General features: G+C 38.9%; 1 protein-coding gene across 1 annotated transcript in view; it reads right to left on the bottom strand.

Moving 5' to 3' along the window:
- The window catches only part of PDE1C (phosphodiesterase 1C), a 196977-nt gene that overhangs the window by 140058 nt on the left and 37484 nt on the right, over positions 1 to 19435 (bottom strand). Inside the window, 1 exon segment of the mRNA XM_050971009.1 lies at positions 14630 to 14656. Coding sequence (XP_050826966.1) covers positions 14630 to 14656 — 27 coding nt within the window.

Genomic DNA, 19435 nt, shown 5'->3' on the forward strand with positions numbered 1-19435 from the left:
AATTTTAAAATTTCAGGGTTTATGAAAAAAACCCCAGATTTAGCTGAGAAATTCTACAGAGTGGATGTGTGAAAATTGCACATACACATCTATGCACTACATGGCTCCCAATATGTCATTCTCTACAAGCAAACCTTGAGATTATCTACCAACAACTTTTCTCCAATTTTGTCTTGGTTTGGAAAGATTGGTGCCTGCTAAGGAAGGCAGGAGCCTCCCCTGAAATGGAGAATGCAAACCCTCCCCACCCCTCCAAATTGCTATGAATTTGAAATTAAGGGCCTCTCAGGCAAAATATATGGGAGCAGGAAATAACAGTTCTTTAATAGGGAAGGGGGAAAAAAAAAGGATAAAATAAAACAATGAAATACATTAGAACAACACTGACAGAGTCAGAACTCAACCTGACACCCTATTCATCAGGGTGTTGGTAGCAGTCCAGTTGGAAAAGTGGCTGCAGTTTTCCTGAAGTGTCAGATGTGGTTCTATTGGAGCAGAGGGGTCCTGTAGAAAAAGGGTGTATTCTTCTTCTACAGATCCATGGAAGAAGAAGCAGCTGCTGTTCCTCTGGGGAATCCAGTGGGAAGCCGTGCTGGTGTTTCAGAACCTCCAGATTCTATCTGGGTAGTAATGCTTTGTACCTCCCTCTGGGCGGAGCAGCTCACAATGGGATGTTATAGTTCTTATCAGTCATGCAGTGACATTCAATAGCTTGTTATCAGCAGATGTCCCCTGCCAAGGGAGGAGTGGTTGTGATAACTCAGAGAGAGAAATCAGGAGAATTGCCCACTTGACACCAGACAACTGCCATACAGATGGTAATAGAATACATCTTCCCTTTCAATCTAGAACAAATTTTGAGGAGAAGACAAGACGAGCAGAAGAAATTTATTTCATAGGTGACAGATGAGCTTTTCCTGGATCCCTCTATCCAATCATTTCAAACCTGAGTGTATTTTCCCCTTAACAGATTAATTTGGAGGGGTTCCTGACAATATGTGGGAAATCATGTAAAAAAAGTGTCCTGAGATACAGAATCCATGTCCCTCAGAGAGGTCTGAAATATTTTCAAAGACTTCTCCTGCAGCAGTCCGTCTGTTATCAGACACTGTATGTCTAACTTGATCTTAGAACCATGATCACAAAAGGACATGATGGACTCAGGTAGGTCTGTCATGCTGATTATTCTCAAGTAGCCGAAGAGAATAATCAGCAGCTCAAAGCCCTGCTGCTCTACCTAGTAACTCCTTCCATGCCAAAAAGAAGTAGTCTACCCCTCTATTACCCAATTATTCTGGGTTGTGGAAGTAATGTTTTTGCAGCTGTAATTGATAGATGAAGAGGTAAGAGGAGAGTAGAGAAATGCACCTGACAGAAGACTTGATTTTCCAATGTATTCTTAATTTTCTGTCACCTTTTTTTCCATTAAAATGTGCTACCTCTCCCTCCAGACTCTGCTTGCTACTGCATGGGTCATTAATATTGCAGTTAGGTATAGTATTTTGTCCAGATAAGTACAACAAAATATCGTTAAAATACTTGTCTTCTATTTTAGTAGTCACGTCTCTCAAACACATTGAGACTGTGTCAGGTAAATATTTCATGATACACGCCAAAGCAGAAAATTACTAGAATATCTGCATACCTATCAACCTTTCACTGTGCAAAATTCTTCTTCATAATCCTTCTTTCAAAGTAGATGCAATCTGATTACAAGCATCTAATGACAGTTCATACCAAAAATAGGTTGAGTAACTATTCCTCTTCTCTTCCCAAAGACCATGCTGTGACACAATCTGAATTGGAGGCAGTGAGCACCTAACAAAATCATACATCAAAACCCTAAACAGAAACAAAAGCATATAAACGGCAACAGCCAGGTTTGGCCATTCTGCTGTGTTTGCAAAATGCCCCACTCTGCATGAAGCTCCTTTATGCAGAGATAGCAATACTCAAGTATTAAGGTGGCAGGGAGCCTGAATGAGACAAACTCAGTCTCACTCAAAGCCACAGCATATTAGAGAAAAAAAAAAAAAAATTCATGGCCATTTTCTGGAGTTACTAGCTTTGAAATTTTCAAGTACTTTGCAAAACAATTCATCAAGCCATAATGACTGTAAATTCATCTTAAACATCCAGAAATCTACTGCCTATGAGAAAAACTAGTTAAACATTCAAAACCATCACTTTTTCTTTTCATCTTGTCTAAAAACCTTTTCTTCCTTTGGCCTAAGTTTGCTCTTGTTTCATTTCATCCTTCTACCAATCACCATTGGATAATGAGATACATGAGATATTCTACCCTGTTTCTTTCTTTCAAAAGGTTTTTAATGAAAATGTTTGCAGGCTCTAAAATTAATTTGAAATAGTGTGGGATCATTTGTGATTTTCAATAGGATGCCAACCTTTTTTCTCACCAATTATTCCTGCTTTCTCCAACTGAAAAAATACCAACACATTTTTTAGATCAATCTGGAGAAATATATTTCCCTTTGGAATTCATTCACATGTTCTTTAAAAATCACTCATCTGAATCAAATTCATATCTGAACGACAACAAATTATTACATGCACAGTTACTGAAGAGGAGTTAATTTTCTCTAGTAATCCTGTATACTGAAAAGGGAAATAAAATACAAATATTAGTCTTATTCTGACAGATTTTTTTTTAAAAAAAAAGAAAAGCATACACTCCATCATCACCTAAAAAGGTTTTAAAAAACACTATCATTTCAATCTCACACTGTGGTTCTGTATGCCTTAATGTAAAATTAATGTCCATTCAATATAATCTTGCTGTTTCTCATTCCCTTCTGCACTAATTTGTCTTTCTTACAGCAACAGGACTTTTAGACACAGAAATATCTACTTTCTCTCATCTTGAAATAAATTTTTCTCTGGTCTTTGGAATGGGCTGGGGGGTTGGTGTTTTTTTGTTTGGATTTTTTTGCAGGGGGGAAGTCCTGGGATAACTCTGTGATGCTTGTATCCACATTTGTCTGTTTAGCCCAGAAATATGTTTTGCACTTTAAAAACTGGTTCTGAGAGTGAAGAGAGGGAAAAAAGAATGGCAGAGTTTTTTATCAGAAACTGCACTTGTTCCCCTGCATCCTGCTCCTGGAGTGTGTTGTCTGCAGCACCAACAGCGAGAGAGTTCTCCTTTGCTTTTTAGTTAGTTTTTAGCTAGCTGAGGCAGAGAAGTTCCCTGGACTGTGGTTTTTCTTTGTCTTGGAAATGTTTAAACCTGCTCTGGACTGAAAACCCAGAAGAGCACCAGCGGCTTGCACCTGTGGCCCACCAGGCCAGGCCTGGGCCATGGCATTTTCTAGTGCCAGAGAAAATTATAACAGACTAAGTGAGCCGAGCTACAGCTCACGAAGGGGACTTTCTGAGTTTGTCATCTCTTCAGAGCGGCGAGAAGTTTTGTTTTTTATTATCGTTCATTTTTTGTGCTGGTGAATGCTTTTCCTGTTAAATAAACAGGTTTTTTCAACTTTTCTCTGAGGAAATCTTTTCCCAGACCAGTTGGGGGAGGGGCCACTTGAATTTGCTTTCTAGAGGAAAACCTTTGGAAGTTTCCTCCCAAAATTGCCCTAAACCAGGACAAATACAGTGGGCTTTTGGGTTTGGTTGTTTTTGTTGGGTTTTTAAATTTTGTTTTGTTTTTCGTTTTGGGGTTTTTTGTTTGCTTTTTTTTGTTGGGGTTTTTTTACCACCAGAAGGTAGAATCCTCTTCCAGCTGCTTTACTCATCATATTTACACAGTTACTACAAAATGCTATATTCACATGGCAGGATGTCCACTATTTCAAACTTTTAAATATTATGTGCCATTATCTACTTGCTTTCTGACTATCTTTGCACACTAACAAAAGCTTGTCCTTCCACAAATTCTGTTTGCAATGAACATTCCCATGCAAAAAGGGACAAAAGGCAAGGCACAAGTAATGAATTCTTTAACCTGTGAACTACTTGCAAGACATATATTTTGCAAGATATATACAGCTCTAATACCAATCAAAGCAGACTATTTTTTTCCTATATATTGGTATCAGTATGTGGCAAAAGCCTGGCCATGCACTCTTCAGCATATCCTTGATAGTGATAAGACAAGGGAGAACAGTTTTAAACTAAAAGAGAGGAGATAAGAGATTAGGAGGAAACTCTTTACTGTGAGAATGGTGAGATACTAGAACAGGTTGCCCAAAGAAGCTATGGATTTTCCTCCATGGAAGTGTTCAAGGCCTGGTTGAATGAGGCTTTGAACAACCCATTCTAGTGGAAGGTGTCCCCAGCCACGGCAGAGGGGCAGATGATATTTTAAGCTCCCTTCAAACCCAAGCCATTCTATGATTCTATTATGTGATTCTGTATGTTACTAGGTGTCTAGGAAAGCCTAGAACCAACAACAAAACAGAATTTGCTAGCTGGTAATTTGAAAAAGTTGTCACAAAATCAATTCCATTATTTCTGCCAGCACAAATGGGTATCTAGGTGGGTTTTATGCTTATTGCTTCCATTATTGCCAGTTATTGGCACTGCACTCTAGAAGAAATTTAACTGTGGATACCTGAAGAGTATTCAGTCTGTATTTCAGACTGATACACACTTGATGTAACAATTTTTTTGTACCAGAACTTGAAAAGCTTAGTGGCAACATGGCAAGCTAGTGAAGATATTTGAACTTGATTTTCTTGTAGGTCAACTGAGTAACTTAAGCACCCAGCCAGTATCCTCCAACTTACCTTCCCTCTTTCCTTTCACAGGGCTGTCCCAAAATATTTTTTTTCCCCCTGACAGAAGGTCCTTTTAAACCAGCATGATTATATTAAAAGAATTATTAATGTACTCCAATGTAGTCAGAAGTATAAAACTAGAAACAGGCTGCAGCTGAAGTGGGAGAAAAAGTTTGAAAACAAAATTGTGCTTTGTTTCAGCTGCTGTGAGACTGTTCTAAATCATGGCAGAGTACTGAAAAGTTGCAAATGTGCATGCACCCATGTTACAGACCTACTGCAAAGGCTGAGGTATTAATAACAATATTAGCAAGAGTCCAGGAGCAGGTGAGACTCTGTGCTATCCTAAAATGGTATACACTTGAAGCTCAAAAAAATGCTACAAATCCCCTCCACTATAAATATTTAGAAGCAACACTCATTTCTAAAGAGCATGGCCAGTCCATCTTGTCTCCTTGATTTGTTAACTTTTGGAGGAAGTTCTATAACAATGCAGTACATCAGATCACTTTATCCTGCTAAAAGCAGGCAATGAAAAGTGCTGCACACTGCAATGTCTATTCACTTTTGTAACAGCACAGGAGCACTCACAGTTAAATAACATCAAGGTATATGAAGAGCAGAAAAAATTATAATGGACCAGAGCTGAAAGTCCCAATTCATCAAGCCAAAGGCTATAAGAGACTTGATTCCTCAATGCAGTGAGAGAATCAATGTCTCATATGGAATACGGAATTACCTTGCAATGCACTCTTCCTTTGTATTCATTATCTTGAAATACAGTACTCACAAAACTAGATCATCTCTTTACTACTTGCCAGTGTGTGGAAGGTAACTTCCTGTTGCAGCTAAGTACGCCTACTGGAGGTGGGACCCTACTAGACCTTCTGTTTACAAACAGACAGGGTCTGGTGGGAGATGTGTTTGAAGGTTATCTTGGGCAGAGAGACCATAAAATGATAGAGTTTTCAATACTTGGTGATGTAAGGAAGAGCACCAACAAAACCTGGGCTTCCCGAGGGTGGACTTTGACCTATTCAGGACACTGATTTGGAAAGTCCCCAGGGAAGCAGCTGTTACAAGCGGGCTCAGGAAGACTGGACACGCTTTAAGAAAAAAATCTTCAAGAAGCAACAGCAGGCCTTCCCTAGATGCCTAGATGCCTAGAAGGTGAGTCAGGTGGGAATTAGACTGGCCTGACTGAGTAGGGAGCTTTTACGGAAACTCAGGGTAGGAAAGAGGGTGTATCATCTTTTGAAAAAGGTACAAGAAGCTCAGGAAGTGTTTAAGGATGTTGTTAGGCCATGCAAAAAGAAAATTACTCAATTAGATTTTAATCTGACCACTTCTATAAATGATAATAAAAAGTGTTTTTATAAATACATTAATGGCAAAAGGAGGGACAAGGATTATATTTGTTGTATGCAGAGAGGAATGTAGTCACCAAAGATGAGGAAGGATGAGGTAGTTAACATCTTCTTTGCCTCAGTCTTCAACAGGAAGACTGGTTACCCTTGGGACAACTGGCCTCCTAAGCTGGTAGACCCAGACAGGGAACAGAACAGATCCCGTGTATTCCAGGAGGAAGCAGTTAGTGACCTGATGAGCCAATTCAGTACTCACAAGTCTGTGGGACCAGATGGGATCCATCCTAGGGGGATGAGAGAGCTGGCAGAAGAGCTCACTAAGCTGCTCTTCATCATCATCATTATCATGATGACTACCCAGGGAGATCGTAGATGACTGGAATTTTGTCAAGTGAGATACCCATCCACAAGAAGGGCCAAAAGGAGGAGCCAGGAATCTACAGTCCTGTTAGCCTGATCTTGGTACCTGGCATAGTTATGGAAATGATCATCTTTAGTATGACCACACAGTACCTACAGGACAGCCTGGGGATCAGACCCAGCCAGCATGGATTTAGAAGAAGCAGCAACTTGATCCCCTTTTATGACCAGATGTCCTGCCTGGTAGATGAGGGCAAGATGGTGGATGTTGTCTACCTGAATTTCAGCGAAGCCTTCAACACAGTCTCCCATGGAATAATCCTGGAAAAGCTGGCAGCCCACAGTTTGGAAAGGTGCACCCTTCACTGGGTTAAGAACTGGCTGGACTGCTGGGCCCAGAGAGTGGTGGTGGATGGTACTGCATCCAGTTGGCATCTGGTCACTAGTGCTATCCCCCAGGAATAGGAGTTTGGCCCACTCCTGTTTAATAATTAATGTTCTGGATGAGGGAATTCAGGCTACAATTAGCAAATTCAAAGATGGCACCAATCTGGGTCAAAATGTCAATCTTTTGGAAGGTAGGAAGGCTCTGCAGAGGGACCTGAACAGGCTGGATAAATGGGCTGAAATCAACAGCATAAAAGTTCAATAAGACCAAGTTCCAGGTCCTACATTTTGGCCACAATAACCCCATGCAGCTGGTGGCACAGTGGCTGAAAAGTGGCTCAGTGGGAAAGGACCTGGGGTTACTGGCCAACAGCAGGCTGAACATGAGCCAGCAGGAAGTCCAGATGACTAAGTAGGCCAATGGCAATCTATCCTGTATCAGGAATAGTGTGGTTAGCACAACTGGGGAAGTTATTCTTCCCCTGTACTTGGCGCAGGTGAGGCTGTACCTTGAATCCTGTGTCCAGTTCTACGCCCCTCAACTTAGGAAGGATATTTAGGTGCTGGAGAGGGTCCAGAGACCCTCTTAGCCCTCCTTCCCTGTGGTTATGGAGATGGTACGGAATTCAGCATGGATCTGACAATGTTTTCAGAAGAGAGTCTCATAGATGTTTTCACCTTAATGTGAAAACAGTGATAAATCCTTTAGCTCAGAGTAGAGTATCTATGTAGAAACTGCACAAAGAACTTAATCACCAGTCATCTAATTAAAGTAAATTCCATTCCCAAGTTAATATCTCAAAATAGGCAAGACAGCAGAGCAAACAAAATGCATTTGTTGGGAGAAAAAAATACTTGTATAGTCTATTGCCAATGTTTTGAAGAAAACACAGAGTTAAATCAGTAGAAATCAAACCAATAGACTTTCTGAAATGGAAATGAGGGAAGATGGTTTATAGTTTTTCCTAGTTTGATAAGGCTTTTTAGTGGCTGGTTATGGTTTAACCGCAGCTGAACCACTTAAGTACTACACAGATGCTCACTCACTCTCTTCACTCTTGACCCCTTCAGTGGGATAGGGAGGAGAACTATATAAAGGTAAAAGTTGTGGATTGAGATAAGAACACACTAATAATTAAAGCAAGATGTAATAATAATAAAATGAAAAGAAGAGCAAGAAATAAAGAAATAATGCCCAAGAGAAATAAGGAATACAGTTGCTCATCACCAATGGACTGATGTCAAGCCCATTACCAAGCAGTGATCAGCAACTCCTGGCTAACTCCTTCTGGTTTGTATATAAATCATGATGTTCTGTGGTGTGGAATATCCATTTGGCCAGTTTGCATCAGAGAACTGTCAGTAGAGCTGTCCTGGCTCTACTTCTTCACAGGCTTTTGTGGACCTCCTCATTGTCAGAGAATGGGAAATGGAAAAGTCCTTGTTCTAAAGCTAGCCCCACTTAGCAACAATTAAAACATCAGTGTGTTATCAATGTTGTTCTCATACTAAATCCAAAACACAGCACTGTACCAGCTACTAAGAAGAAAATGAATTCTGTCCCAGCCAAAACCAGTACGTGGTTCAAGCGTAATTCACACTAAAAGTGAGAAATTTCACTTGAGAAAACGTCCTGTTGCCAGGAGATAGCTGACTCTCTCCTAGGACAAATTCTCTCAGCAAAGATGCCTTACCCCTTGCATTTGGAAGATTTTTAACAAAATGCCTTATGATTCACCTGTCATCATTTGCAAGAGAGACACACATTTAAGAAATAAGAGCTTTTGATGTGTGGAAACTTATGCAGGACTTCAGTTACTCACCCTCTGAGGATGTCCCCAACTAAAAGTTTGTTCACATATTAACTGTCAAGATAATGTCAGTCACTAACAATTTTGTTCTTTCTACATCTTTCCTCCTTACCTCCCAGTCCTCCCCAATGTCTGAATGCTAAATCAAAGTGAAGGATTAGAACAACTCCTTATAAAACCAAAGTAAATTTGAGACACAGCTAAGACATAGGAGGTCTGAATTAGTCATGGAAATGCTTCATCTTAGGGTAATTTCTCTACAGATTTCTGTAATAACCCAGTACTGAAAATTGCCAAGAAGTTGCTGTAGTTCTTACCCTATAAATGCTTCATGGAAAAAAAAATCAATTAACTACCTATCCACTTGTGTATGAGGAAGAACTTTACTGCATGGGTGACCACATACTGCAATAGAATGACAGAGAGGGGGTGGAATCTCCCTTGTAGAAGATGTTGAAGAACCATCTGTACACATTCCTTTAACATGTACTCTAAGATGACCCAGTTTGAGCAGGGAAGTTGGGCCATTTGACCCACTGTGGTCCCTTGAAACTTTACTTATTCTGTGATAATGTTCTTACTCAATCTAGTTTTGAGAGAGCACTGATGCTTCATTCCAATAAAGATCCCTTTAGTGCTCCTAAAAGCACCAAAAGATGATATTTATCCCAACACAGAGTTTTCCTCACAGATTTCTTAGAATGAGACATGCAAGGCAATATATTTCAAAAGTGACTGTGGATTGTTTTTACCTACAGAGGTGTCAGCATAAGCAACCCTGATGATTACCAACTAAATCTGGGGGGAAAATACACTTTTCCACTTATTTTGTTAGTAACACCATTACATTTATGGTTTCATCTCTTGTGCTCCACACTAGCATAAGAGATGCTCCACATTCTCCAAGAACATATTAACTAAATGCTGAAGCAAACTGGAACTAAAAAGCACATACATAGATGAGAAAGAATAAGAAAAGGGGAAAGGGATGGAAAAGACCTCTGCTTATGAGTTTCCTGCCTTATTGTCTGAAGCAGAAAAAACAAAATCCTTCTGAAGATTAGGGAGGTCTTAATATTCTGGCCATGTGGTTTGTATCAGGTGTCAACCTTTCTTAATCAGAGTACAATCTTTTTTTGAAGAAACCACATTAGTATTTTGCAGGACCCATTAGGATGCTTTTATTCAGGGCCAAAATAATATTTCAAAGACCCTTTGTTTACATTTTCTGCTGAGACATACTACTTCTTTAGCATAAGTACATTTGAAGTATGAGTTACACACAGTTATAATACAGTGTAGATTTAGTCTTAGCATCACTCGCTTAACCTGAGTAGCTTGCTTAGCCTGATTTAGGCCACAAGATGTGAAGTTACGTCTAGATATGCTTTCAACTGGGATAGTTAATATTCTGCGTTATTTTTCTAGTAGGTGCTATAGTGCTGTGTCTTGGCTTTAGTATGAGAAGAATATAAATAACACAATGTTTTGGTTATTGCTAAGTACTGTTTATCCTATTTCTAGGGCTTTTTTAGTTTTCTAGGCTCTACCAGCTACCACGCATGCCAGGATCACAATTTGGAAGATAAGAAAACTAGAGCCACTAGAAGATGCAACTTGACAAGTTATGAAGACCTAAGTTGACATAACTTGACAAGTTATGAAGGCCTGCCTGCATGAACACTTGAGAAATAACAAGATGTTAGAAGACCCCCAAAACAAAACCCACTATTGGATTGAGAAATGCATTCAAGGCACATGGAGAGCATGTAAAGGGTAGGTGTTAAGTCATAAGGGTGTAATTTTCCATGGATTTCTGTGTTCTGGGCCCCTCTCTGGAGGCAGCCAGCTTGAGCTGACCTGCTGAAGGAAACCTACTGTTGAGCCTGAAGAAGGAGGAAGCACACCTGAGAGTGTGTGTGAGCAAAGAAACAAGAGAGGCACCTGCAGCTCCGTGGAGCTGCCTGCTGCAAAGGGACTCTGAGCCTTGCAGTTTAAGTCTGGGGTGGCATGTGTATGTAACTCCCTGAAGGGTGTGAGAATGTTTGAACAGTGGCTTCATCTTTAATATTTCCTTTTCTACTTTGTACTTTATGTAAAGCATTAACAGATACTTAGAGGGAAGAAATTCATTCATCCATGATGGACAGATAAAATATCAGGACTCTTTTTCTTGGCTTTTAGCTAAAGTAAGGTCACTGTAAAATAAGCATTTGCATCTTAATAGAAAATTAAACTGTACAATTAACCAACATGCAGCTAAATTAAAGGAGCAACACATGCAACTCTGTGTTACTGATGGAATAAAAAGGCATGATGATGGACTGTAATGGAGGAAAATTTATGTCATGTAAACTAATGCAGATTATTTATTGTTGGGGAAGATGAAACAGGAAAGCCTTACAAATATGATTGCCTGGCAAAAGATTTTGAGAATATAGAAACTATAAGCGAGATTGAAATGAAAGCAAACTTTGACATCCCTTAGTTACTGAACAATGGGAAAACAATGGTGTGCCCAGCTGAAGGTAATCCCCTCTTGATTAAACAATACCCTCTGCAAGCAGGCAGGTCCAGGGGTCAGAGCAGACTCTGCCAGCTTGGCAGAAGGGGTCCGAAGAGTAGTTTTTAGGGTTTAAAATGTAGCATAATATGGTAATATAGTGATTCTTATAGGCTGTATGTAAATGCTATAGGATTGTATACTCTACTAGATTGGTTAGTGAGAATCAGAATATTCAACACAGAAGATGATTTATTGTATTGTAATGGGAACTTCGCTCTCTTGTTCTCTTGCTTTTGCTCTTGCTCTCATACTCTTGCTCTCTTGCTCTTACTTTTCTGTTCTCTTAGCTCTTGACTTTTACGTTATTACCCTCTCATTCTCTCTCTTCCCTTGGGCCTGCTCCGAGCTGCAGCTGGCAGCTCCCAGCAGGGCCCTGTACCCACGCCCTTTGCAATAAACCGCAAGTTCCAGGACCTGGCTTAAGAGATCTCTCGTCTATGTGCGTCCCGACCGTGCAACCCCCAGTCTCACCTACAATTTATCTGACAATTTTTTTCACAATAAATTGGACTTTAGTGAGTCTTTAGAAGTGCCAAATTACCTGCACTAGCTGAATTTACTCAAGAGAATAAACCTAAGTTAGGAGGAGATTGCCAAGGGCTACTTGAAATTCTCCTTTCCCTTCTAATGTTCCAGGAAGCTGAATGGCTGAACATGCTGAGTATCTCCTAGAAATATATGACAGCCCACAGCTGGCAGTCTTCAGGACAACTGGGAGTTTGAACAGTCAAATCAAACAGTCATGATTGAGGTCTTAGGTGCTCAGCCAAAAAAAAAAAAAAAAAACCAAAAAAAACCCAAAAGCAAAACCAACTCACCAACTCAGGACCAGGAAGTTCAGGGCTTTGGCTTCCTGTCTAATTCTTCCTCTTTCTGACTACTTCTCCACTCACTACATAAGAAGCTGTCTACTGTTCTCTTACCAAAGGGAACTAGACAGTAGAATGATAAAATGACTTGAGTTCAGATTAAATATCCCACTTCTCTGGTATTGCTGTGATTAATCTACATCACATTCAGTAGTTCAGATGCACTTCAGGTTGGGACTAGTGAAGTTAGGGTTGTCTAGACAGCTGTGAAACTTCCAAGTTTATAAGGAAAATCATACCAATATATTAATGTTACAAAAACACTCATCTCAACTAACAGAATGATCAATGTAGAAGTCACTGTCTGTCATTTCTAATTACACTTTTAGGATGGCTCAAATTTTATCTCAGCTCTTTCTCATTACATTTTCTTATGTATCTCATTTAATTTATTACGTGTATTTGATTTTCCTTCCCAACAGGTCTGCATTCAGAGGAAATGGTTTCTTTACACTCACTGCAACATATAAAGGACAGCACTTTTTCTCCTATATAGCTGCTGCTACTGTCGTGTAGGCATTCTTATGTGATAACACTCTCCAAACCGAAACAAAAGTAAGATGTAAAAGTAAGCCATAGATAATTTCAGTTCAGCTGTCAGACACCCTCAGAGCTCAGTGATGTAGGAAGCACAAAGATTGTTTTGAAAAAACATATCAAAGGCAAAAAGAAAACCCGAATGTGAGAAATGAAGGTAGAAACATGACCCAAATCTTCAGTTTATGCACATTGCTGGAATTACTGACTCAACAGGTGTTACTTAAAACCAGACTCTAAGTGAACTGCTGTCCTACCACTTCTTTTTGCTGGATTTTACACTTTTCCATCAGTTGGCAGTATGTGCAGTTTTCCCATCACTCAGCAGGCAGAAAATTCAAGGCAGAATCATACTAGCCATCTAGGTTTCCCTAGGTGCTGCCAATGTGTGGTTCCTAGACCAAAATAATAGTTAGCCCATTGTGCTACAGAGCCCTCTGGGCCAGCAGTCAGCACCCATTGGGCAAGGTTATCAGAAGCAGCTGCTCAGCAGTTGCCATATGCTGGTCCCCGCAGTGGCCTCTTGGCCTCTGCGGAGCTCCCATCATTGAGACATCAGGTCATGAAAGCCCATTTGCAAAATTGCTGCAAGGATGCATACCATCAGGCAGGCAGCTGGCATATGTAACAGAAAAATACACAGCTGGCATGTGTAAGTGAAAAAAACAGAAAGTTCAAAATCTCACAGGGCACAAAACTTATCCCTGTAATGCTATGTTTAAACAAACGGACATATTGTATTCTATGTATATCATCAAGACAAGAATGTACAAACATGTTCTACAACTGGACTTGTAGAACATATTTACATCTTTCTTCTGAGGCTTACAGAAAGTCTCCCATAGAAAAGAGATGCTGAATACAAACCTTGCTATTGTCACAGTTATGCACACAGAAGAGATATCTAAATAAGACACAGTACTCAATGCAATACTTCAACAATGCAAGCACACAAGAGTCCAAGGCACTCACAAATACACACAAACACAGTGCAGTCATTCATTCTGGAAACAATCTTCTTGCAGCAGCTGAAGACCTGTGGCCAGAGAAATGTTCATAATTAATTAATAATCATGGCAGCAGCAAGAAAAATGGTTAGAAAAGTAGACCTGCAAAAGCAGACCAACAGTGTCAGCCCCATATTTAGAAAGAAAATCTGGGAGCATATTTACCTTCTCCCTGTTCTTGTGTCCTACACTATCCAGTGCCCTCTTACACAGATCACCATAGAAGTCTCCAAATCAGTATTTTTTACTAAACTCTCATAGCTTAAACCCACCTTGTCTAAGAATCAAGCCACAACACTTCAGTTTCTTGTGGCTGTGACACACAAGCATGCATATAGCCTGTCCTGTCATTGCTGCATTAGAGTGATAATCACCAAATGGTTATAGCAAACAGGAGTGGTGCCTATGACGCCTTAGCCGGTCAAGGCATCACATTGGCTTAACTGCCAGCATGCTCAGGGGTTCCAAAACAAGAATATTTATCTGTCAAAGACACACATTGAGCCTGCCTCCTACAAAGAAGGAGTAAGATAACTACACCTGGAGGCTGTAATAAGGAGTCTTAAGCAACAGGATTCACATTTTCCTTCAGTCTGCTGCAATAGCACAGATTATTAATAACTCTACAAGCCTGCAATTCATTTTGTTATTACAGAATAAGCAAACAATACAAGTTAGAGCCGGCAGATCTTGCAGAAGAAACAGTGTGATGTTACGATTTCATCTTCAAAGACAAATATTTCTGTCCTTACTCAGAGAAAACTACCACTAACATCAGAGGGGAGGACTACCATTAGCAGCAAACGAGACTGGGAGCAGCAGCAGCACAAGATAGTCCTAAAAGTGGGAAACAATCAGTAGAATGGCATTTTCCCAGGGGGGAAAAAAAAAATCACCAATCTGGTAACAGGAAAATCCTTTTTCAAACCCCCTAACAAAGAGAGAAATTATTCACAAATGCCTTCCAGTCCTCTGCGATTTACTCTTACCTCTGTGATGTTTTCTTATATTTTCTCCTGTAGGAAAAGAACAAAATACAACTGAGATGAGAAGGCTTCACAGGCAAGGAGGAAAAAGAAGAGGATTAGAAATCAGGAGCAAATCAGTGAAGTCACTTCTGCCATAAGACTGTCCCAAACCTGATGTAGCCATTCCCTTCTACTAACCTCCGGGATGGTTGTCACTAAATTCAGGAGAAAAAAAATGTGTTTGCTTGTATGCACATACTACACTTTATTGTGAGAAAGAGTTGTTGCAACTATGAAAAAATTATTTATTATTCTAAATTACTTAGCAGGGAGTCCAAGTGTCAGAAATGTACTTATATTTACTAGTTGTAATATTTATGTCTCTCATCCAACAGATAGGTAAGATAAGATCTGTGAAGATCCCATTAACATGGAGTAATGAAATGTATCCAACCATATTGTCTGTGGTCACTCAGTGGAAAACCCTAGTGGTTTTATAGTAGTCTCTCTCTAAAAAGAAAGTCTAGATCCTAATGTACTCCAACAAATTCCAGATATCACACCACAGGGCTTCACTTTGTTGCACGCCTTTCTGTATAGCTATGTGGCTATACTGTTACCTGCAGGTGTGTATAAGCACTGTATGTTGTCTGTGAGCTGCTGTTTCTGCATCTGTTTCCAAAGGCTTTGCACAGAGGCTGGCAAAATATGACATTATTTTACTTGAACCCAGCTCTGCTTTTATGTTCTAAAGTAAAATTAATGATAGTTAAACTTCACAAGTAGTGACTGAAACTATTTTCAGTGTGGACTGTGATTTAGCAATACACTAACAGACATTCTCAACATTTTCAATGTTGTTGTTTAACAAATAAATATTGTTAAAATAGATGTATAGCTATTAGCATCAAGTTTACTTTCAATTCTGATACAACTGTACATGGAAAATTGTAGCTAGGGTGGGCCTAAAAAACCCAAACAAGGACTAACTTTCTTTACAAATAAGAAACATTGCAAAATGGAATGTAGTGTCATTTTCTACTTAACAAAAGCCATGAATAATATCTCTAGACTGCAAAATGTTTCATCCAACAAATATCTTTACAAATTGTACTTGTGGTTGTACCCACTTCTATATTATGACCATGTTGGAATCATAAAAATACTAAATAACTACTTTCAAAAAATAATTTATTTACAATTTACTGTGTGAAGAATTACTTATTTAAACTTGAAATTATGGAAAGGAGTAAAAGAGAAAATATTCATGGCAGTATCAAGTTTATAGCTTATTGACATTAAGAATATTGACACATAAAAGGCGAAATGCAACTGGATAAACCTTATTCTATGAGAAGTTTTCATTTTAATTTCAGAAGGATGAAAAGTAGAACTTTTGTTTTGAAGAATGTATATTAGGAATTTTATACTCTGACAAATAAAGAATATCATTATGTTTTCTGGCAAATAACCTGCTGAAAAATAAGCCATCTGATTGGCCAGTCTAAAGCACACTAATTAGAAGATTTTATTCCCAAGAAATACAAATTTGTTTAAGTTTTAAAATGAAATTATTTGCAAGTTAATTTTTTCCCCTGAGAGGCTCTTATGGTTCATTGCAACGCTGTCAGAACAAATTTAAATTTCATTGGTTAGTGACTTTCATATAATGTTATAAAGTGTTTCTCTTTCAGATGTTTGAACAAAGATAAAATTCATTAACTCCAGTCTTAGGGTGTTCTTTACATTTGATTAATAGCATGACTTTTCTGATCAGTTACACCTTTAATGTTCCTTTCATTCAAGAATACATTAGAAAGCTGTACTATCACAGATGACTACTAGGAAAAAAGAATTTGTCTTAGCCATAGAAATTTTAAAAAACATACACATAGTTTTTTATTGTTGTTGTTATTTTCACACCTGCAGTCCAATCAGTTAAAATTTACATGCACCAAGTTAGTGACTGCTTTTCTAAGCACTGACTGGATTTGCAATTTACACTCTAAGAGAATAGAACTAGAGGAACACTAGTTTATATATTCAATATCACTACTTCATGCACATGCTTTAAAAGGAATATCATTAGCAAACTCTGATATCCAGGAAAAATATTCTGTATGCTTGAACTTCCACCATCTCAAAAAATAAGGTCTAACAATGCTACTCAACACATTATAAAAAATGGTGTTGATAACATATGACTTTTTGTAAATATTCAGTTTGTTTTTGGAAACACAGTGTCAACATCTATCTTCTTTATGGTTACAAACCACCACTTAGACATGCCTTCCATTAAATGAGACCACTGTAAACAAAGGAATTAGAAATTACTTCTTTAATACCACAGCCAGCATCAGATACTGGATTGAATCAGCAACCATGTGTGCACTAACAAAAGGAAACTTGAGGGAGCTGCATTTAGGTTTGGTTGGGTTTCCAGGGGTTTTTTTTTTTGTTTTTTGAGGTTGTTTTGTTATGAGGGGTTTTGTTTGTTTGTTTATTAAAAAATATAATATATCTTGGAACAAGATATCTTGATTTATGTCCCCAGAATGCATCTATGAAGAGACAGCTATCTATGAAATTGCTTTTAGCAGATGCTCTAGAATAAACCTGGAAACAGGCACACTTCCAGTCAAGCCCAAGGGACTTCTCATTTTTTGAACAAACACAAGCTATATCTCTTTCCCAGGAGAGAAAGAATAAGACAGAATTAAAGGAATTAATGTTACAGCTTCCCACATCTGTGAGCCATTCTGTGCTCATGCCTGAAAAGAGGCTTATTGATATTACCAAATCTGTGTAAGTTCAATTTCTTTCCTCACTGCATGCGTCATGCTCAGACTGCCACATCCATTCAATTCCTGTTACTGGCTGTGGAATGTATTATTCAGAGGTTTATATTTAGCTTACACTAAATAAAGTTAATTAGAACAAAGCAGGGTTTTTATCATGCTGAAGAGAATTATCAAGTGACTCACACTAGATAGACCCTATACAATCAGTGTAAACTAAAAATAACTTCACTGAATTTAATACAGTTACACTTGCACGAGTATAGTATGAAGTGAGTCAGTTCTAGTCCAAGAAGGCTGCTAGAGCATAACAGAAAAAAAAAAAAGCAGTAAGACACTTAAAGATAGATATTTTGTAATTGAAGTGGTAGGTAAAATGAAATTTTTAAACTCAGAAACCATAAAGTTAAAAAAAATATTGAGTCAACTATTTCAGTATCTTCTCTTCTGAGGATGAATCCTTCTTGTAGCCAGAGAAATAAAGACAGCATACTGGCCCAAAATAAAATTAGGACAGATTTTTGAAGATATTTAATCTTCAATAAGATATAGATTGCTATGCTGTATGGCCACACAATTCTCATTGTAATAAATAGGTATAAAAATTTTGTCTTTGTGCTTTGATGCCCATCAACTTCTTCAAGGTTGTCTGTTCTCAGGGTTATGCTTCTAATTTTGCCATTTAATTCCAGTGCACCCTCAACCAAATTGCTTTTCCCTGTATTTTCCCTTCAGGCACTTTTCCATTAATTTATTATCTCTTTAGGGTTGTGGTTTTAGTCTGTAGGGTTTTACACAACAATTCATGACCTGAGCCCAAGTAACACTACATTAGGGTTCTTGCAAAAATGCTCCTACCCTTCCTCTGCATCTAGGAACCTGGAAATGAAGAAAACAAAATATAAATACACAAAATCTGTGCTTGCATTTGGTAGTGATGTTCTCAGACCGTAGTCTTCTGAGAGAGTTGAATGAGTCAACTGGGTATGTGCAGAAAGAAGTGAGGAGAGACGGGTTGGGGGAAATAAGTAACTTTGTCAGCCGACCTGGTTTTGCCTCATAACCATACAACTCATAATATCAACTAGCTATATGAATTGCTATTTCACTCCTACACAGCCTCTGAAAAATTATCTAAACACTTAATGTTTTTTTTACTCATAATAGTGGTTTGGCTAATATGGTGTTATTCCACATTCACTTCACAGGATTTGGTATTAATGGCATCTTTTCAGAATATAGATAATCCTGTGGGTGCTGCAGAAGTAATAGAAGGATCTTTGCCTAGTTTCATCCTTGAAAATATATACTAAAATTTGAAAGTTAATCTCACACTCTGCTCACACTCTGCTAGAAATTAGGGGCTATATCTGCCCTTGGAAAAAGGCTCTGCAGGCTTCTGCCTTCACTGCAGTGATCAGACTTAGGCACTAGCTAGGGGATGCATGATTTATGGCCTAAGGTACACATATTTGAATGCAGATGACACTTTTCAATAGGTTGATACTTCCCAGCTCAGGAATGACAAGTGCCAGAAGAATCTCCTTAGCCAGCTGAGACAGTGGAATGGCTCAATTTTAAGGCTGAATCTCACAATCAACACTCACAGTGGCTTCATCTAATGTGTTTTGTTTTGCTTTGTAGCAGGCACAGGGCTTGGTGGTCAGCAGCTGAAGATAGAAAATGCCTAGTCATGATGACTGGACCAAAAAAAACCCTCTTCCACCCTCAGACCCTTGCTTATCTCTCTGTAAGACTATGGTTCATATTTGCCTTGACCCTTACCATTGGACAATTTCCAAAACTCCTAAACCCTATATAAACACCCTCCTCTGCCCAGCTCAGCAGAAGGAACTGTCACTGATCCCCCTTTGCAGAAGCGGCCAATAAAGGACACCTCTGTGGAAATTCATGCAGCGCTTCTCCTCTCTCTCCCTGCATCTGCTGCTACGGCACTTAGCAAGCAAAGAGCTGAAATCACTAAAGAATTATAAACCACCTAAGAGCTGAGATCACTTAAGAGCTCAAC

Source organism: Serinus canaria, chromosome 2 (genome assembly GCF_022539315.1).
Source record: "Serinus canaria isolate serCan28SL12 chromosome 2, serCan2020, whole genome shotgun sequence".
Taxonomy (NCBI): Eukaryota; Metazoa; Chordata; class Aves; order Passeriformes; family Fringillidae; genus Serinus; species Serinus canaria.